Below are 5,547 nucleotides of genomic sequence, written 5' to 3' on the forward strand. Positions count from 1 at the left end.
CAGGCCAGCTAATCCGTCCACAAATTAAGCCGGCAGGGAAAGGGTACGTCGGGGTTTGCGCTCGGCGACGGGGAGAAGAATCGATAGGTGATCAGTCTATCGATCAGCTCAGCCGCAAGTCAGATCTCTTTAGAGGCACTCTGCAGCGTGCTCAAAGTTCTCCGACTTGGGCGGAAGTCGCACGAAATTTTAAACGGCTAGCAAGCCAATTACTAGCCGCCACGTAGGAATAATTCAGAACTGGCCAATAGCGGGACACAAATTTGCATTCAAATGGCGGGAACTCTCTTGCACCGGGGTTTTTCTGTTGCAACGAAAACCTTTGCTGTGCAAGAGACTCTCATGTGGTGGGAAAATTCCATCGTGCCGAGGCACCAAAATCGCTGGGTTGTGACAGACGCCTTGACAAAAAAGGCAACAGGAGTGCGCTTTGAGGAGAACTGCTTCTTCACAAATATAATACTTTAATTATCCACATACAACTCTAATGTGGCTCTTACCCCTGGGTTGTGAGGGGTTAAGCAGAGAGGGGTGGGGCCACTCCAAACCCAGGAAAACCAGACCCAGAAAGCTGGGTTTTAAGTCGTACTGATGAAAGGGGTAATTTTGTTATCAGACTTCCATGCCGGGTTTTGTGGGTTGTATTGCAGATTGCAGTTCTAATGCCTACAGGTATAAATAAATCCAACCTGTTTGTATCTTCTTATTAGACTGAGATACTCTGGGGGAAACTGAGTCACCACACCCACATCCCCTTGCGAGAGGGGTTACACTAGTATGAAAAACTGTGGGCACTCAAGCCAAAGGTGGCTGAGAAAGAACTGAATGGGAACTGCCAGTTATACCTTTGGTATGGAGGAGGACAGTAATCAGTGCCCATGTGTACACTGAATAGATACTACTGTCAAGTCTCCAATGCTTGATGCACCGTGCAAACGCACACCTAGCATGCAGGCCACACAGGAACAAGCAGTCAAAAAAATCAGTAAACCAGTTTTAGATTGCAGGGGTTCAGGAAGAGGATGCATTTTCCCTTCGTTATTTTTGGTCTCTACTTTGTCTGCGCCTTGTGCAATCACCTCTGTTCTCATTGAGTTGTGGTTTCCCCTTCCCTGCTGTTTCTTCTCCATCTCTACTGTCCTTTAAGAACGATTTCTATAACCCTCTCTTGGCTTATTGCCCAGCTATTCCATAATGCTAGGTCACCCTCTCTTTCCTCCTCCCACCTATTCTCCACTTCACAACTGTCTTTAATTCTCGCCTTAACGGATGCAGAGCGTGTCAAACTGAACGCCACAAAATGTTCCTCATTAGCGCTCCCCTCTGCACAAGATTCTGATCAGAGCATTAGACCCAAAGTGGCTCGACACTGAAGAGACTGTACTTCTGCTCTCACACGGCGATCAGCGCTGCAGCGTGGAGCCCTGTCAACTTCAGACCACTCTGGTATAATGCATCTTTGTTTTCTCTCAGGCACTTGATGTGTTCACTAGAAAGCTCCCATACATTTTCATAGCTGTCATGCAATCAGGTTTTTTTTCCAACCTAGACATCAAAAAAACATTTAACCTTGATAACAGTTCTGTATCCTGGCTTGCAGCCAGGATTGAATTTACACAATCTGGGCCCCAGACACAACCCACAAGGGGGCCTGAATGGCCATACGCATATGCCATAGCCCCATCTCTGCTGTGGCTCTGCTGCTCCTTGGGTAGCAGCAACTTTCAGGTGAAGATGAATGAGGCCAGTTCACATCTCTCACTGTGACAGTTCCAGGCTCTCATAACACACGCAGGAATTGACTATACATGTGTCACATTTTTAGCATCCAAGTGGGCTACAAACATAACCTTCCCTAGATGAAAGCTGAGATGCTGTTCTCATCCCGTGATTGCAGGAGCGGAGACCCTATAACTGGGCTGACAGGTCTATAACCTGGGCATACAGAATCCTTAGCCCAGGGATGCTCAACACCCAGCCCACGGGCCAGATCCAGCTCACAGAGCTGTGTCATCCAGTGCCATATGCCTGAAAATCTGGCATCAGGGAGCGGTGGCAGTGTTAATTGGTGCTCCTCTGTTGCCAAATTTCCAGAGCCGTGGGGAACCTGGCAGACTGGATATCATGGCTTTGTGTGCTAGATCAGGTGTGTGGGGCTGGGGCACTAAAGGACCTGGTCTGGGCAGGCAGGGCCAGGCCAAGACTGCAAGAGATCCAGCCCATAGACTGACCCTGTGATACTCATCCAGCCTGCAGAGCCAAAAGATTGAGCACCCCTGCCTTAACCTGTTCCTGACCTCAGCTCCAGTACACAACACAAGCACACCTTGAAGTACACACCCTCTACCAGTACACAGCACAGAGCACAGCAACAGCTGATTACTGGACTTCATACCTAGCACTACACTGAAGGGCACCCAAAAAATGTTATTTGCTCCTGCTCCTTACTGACGTCAGGGTCATAAGTCCTGCTCTCTTCAAGAGGGGCAGAATTAAGCTAATAATGTAGGATTCTATAAATACTGAGCAGATGCAATGAATAGGACTATGGGACAAGGTACCACATGCCAGCAGTGCAGACAGGGTTAATAAAGGGCTTACCTCCTCCGTGGTGACGAAGGAGCTGGTTAGAAGTAGTTGATATCAAGGCTACAGCCCAGACAGGATGGGTTAGCAGGGTGAGAAGCTCTACAGCTACAGGAAGCTGCAGAAAGAAAATTGTGGTGACAAAGAACGAGGCTTGGGAAGAGCCCAGGGAAGCATAAGGCCCATTTAAGCATGGGCCCATAAAGGTCCATAAGGAACAACCCTTAGTTGCTTAACAGAGGGGGTGCCTTAGTTTGAACTTGGACATCAGGGTTGGCGGGCTCCATTTCTTCCTTCCCTGAAAGCAAATGGCCAAGTGACCCCCAAAGTGGGGAAGGAACCTGCTGCTAGTGTGCAAACCTTTAGACTCGGGTTCTCCTTTGACATTTCTCTTACACTTGGAAGAGTGCAGAGATGAATGGCACAGAGGCTGCAAGCGGCAGATGCACTGCTACGTCTGGCTTGGCTGCAAGGGGCGCCTTAGACACTGACTGAGCTCTCTCACTAACTGAAATTAAAGCATCTCTTCAAGGCAATGGGCAAAACACACTTCAGGGATCAAACATGAAAGGCTGTTTCCTGGGTGAAAGTTAGAAGGGGACTTGCAGAGGAAAAAATACAGTGAATTGTTTTTAATATTAATGTAACACCATACAGAAAGAGTTTATTATTAAAAACCCTTTGTGTTCTACATGATAAAGACTATATATAAAATAGTAAAGCCTTAAGAGTATCTGGAAAAGGCAAGACCTTTAATGAAAAAATGATATAAAAACAGCACAAGCAGTACTATTTGAAATAAACTTGGTTAAAAAAAAATAAGAACCAAGCTGCAAGTAAGGACGCAGTGAGGCCATTAAGGAACAAGAGTGGGAATTTAGTGACAGCTGATATATTGCTGATACCCTGAATGAATTTTTTTGTCTTGCAATCCACAAGAGAAGTTGAAGGTCGTAGGACAGAGTGCGGAATAAATTTTCCAGTGAGAAAGTGAAATATGAACATGGTTTAAGATCACATCAAGGTGAACAATTAGGAATTCATTGTAATTAAAAACTGACAAAGCACCAGGGTCAGTTGAGTTAACATCTCAAAGACCTAAAGCAAATAGTGAGCTATCAAAAATATCCATACTAAGCAAGTAACAGAGGACTAGAATCATGTTGAAGTTTTAAAAAGATCAAGAAAAATGGATGGAATTATAAGCTGAAAGCAATCTTTTCGTGGGGAAGCTGGCACTGTGAAGACCAAATAATACGACTAAATGAAAACACAGAATTTGGTAAAAGGTTAACAGCATGAATATAAGAAAGAGAATATACTTGTGAAAAGAAGTCTTTATCCTGATAGCTCAATTGGTAGGAAAAAAATAAATAGTAAACCTTACAGCAGACCTAGAGAAAGCTTGTGAATCTGCAACATAAATGACTTCAGACTCAATAAACACGAAAGGAACATTTAAAATACTATTTTAAGCAGCAGAAGTAATATTCAAAATAGAGTGAGATAAAGTAGCAGGACTCACAGGTCCATTTTCCTTCCTCTTGGGCTGTGCAGTATCAAGTCAAGGCCCTTTATGTTTATAGGGCTCTGGAAATAATGAGAGAGATGCAAGAGTGGGGAACAAAGGGAGTCTGGGCTCCATGGATTTGATATGATTGGTGCTTATACAAGAGAAAAGAGCTCACTGATGTGTTAAAGGGAAGGGAAAAGAACTGATTGATGCCAACCTGCTTAACACTGCAAATTCAATGGCAAGAAGACATGGACTGAGAAGTGAATGAGGGAATTCATTGCTAATACAAGCAACATTTCTTTACAAAAGGTAACAAGAAAGTAGGATGATGCAGCCACACGATAGATGGCTTTATTTAGGAGGGAAAAGACACTAATTTGATACTTGAACAGTAATCAAAACAATTTTTAAAGTTTTGTTTTTATAGAAAAAGTTTCTTATTGGCTGTCTCTCAGCACCCTGTTAAGTCTCTTTCTCTTAGGAAAAGCAGCATCCCAAAAAGGTACATTACTTAAAAAGACACTTTTCAATAATGTTGAAATACAGGATGGAGAAACAGCCACAGATAAGTCTGAGGCATTTCATTTTTACATAAATAATATATGATAATAGGGAAGAGCAGGCAATGACTCCATTTTTAAGCCTGCTTTGAAATTTGCACTTAAAGCAAGACTGAAATCACTCTGTTCTTCATTTGAATCACTGAATTTAGTCTACAGATCTGGTTCTGTAATTTTTCTAAAGCCAAAAATTTCTAGTTTATTTAGTCAAATATTTACTAACTTGTGAAAATGAAGCCTTTTAAATGCTCCTTTTTGATATGCTGGCCCATCAATGTTACTTTTCTCTGGGTTTCTTTACTAACCCACCACTATTCCCACAATTTCTGAACTTCATGCATGCACTCATATGCTGAGAATTCCCAGACACTTTGGAAATTTCAAAATTAAAAACACAGTAAAACAATCTCAATATTTAGGATAACCTGACTGACTTTGGGCAAAATGAACCAAAGGAACTGTGCAGATCATTCAGCTATGTTTTGTCTTCTCCCAATGCCCTGCTTTCCAACATCAGCTGTGGTTAATACAAAAACCTCGCAAAGTCAATCCGAACCGAATGGTGGATGAACTAGGATACAGCAGGGAGAGTGAGTGTGGGTCGGGGGTGGCTGGAGGCTGTGAGGAAATAGGAGCAGGGATGTGTAGGTACCTACAGGAAGAAAAGACTAAGGTGCTGGGAGCAGGCAGTCCTTGTGCAGGGGCTTAGGGTGAGCCGGTGCTCAAGGTCTGCTCAATAAGATGCCCCACAGTTAGGCTTTGCTGGAACAAATGTGCCCAACTGGCCAACTGCAGTCCTCATCCTTATTTTTATCCTTGTCCTTCTCCAAAAGCCACATTTCAAAAGAAACAGTGAGCCCTGCTTAGTGCAGGACTGGGGGGGGG

General features: G+C 43.9%; 1 protein-coding gene across 6 annotated transcripts in view; it reads right to left on the reverse strand.

The window, feature by feature from the left end:
* ZFAT (zinc finger and AT-hook domain containing) overlaps positions 1–5,547 on the reverse strand; it is a 226,156-nt gene that overhangs the window by 12,168 nt on the left and 208,441 nt on the right. The window contains exon 16 of one of the 6 annotated variants that reach the window (XM_025202079.1): positions 2,602–2,704. The exons of the other annotated variants lie outside the window; for them this stretch is intronic. Coding sequence (XP_025057864.1) covers positions 2,602–2,704 — 103 coding nt within the window. The remainder of the gene's footprint in view (positions 1–2,601; positions 2,705–5,547) is intronic. 6 annotated transcript variants of the gene reach the window in all.

Source organism: Alligator sinensis, unplaced genomic scaffold, assembly GCF_000455745.1.
Source record: "Alligator sinensis unplaced genomic scaffold, ASM45574v1 scaffold651_1, whole genome shotgun sequence".
In the NCBI taxonomy this organism is placed as follows: Eukaryota; Metazoa; Chordata; order Crocodylia; family Alligatoridae; genus Alligator; species Alligator sinensis.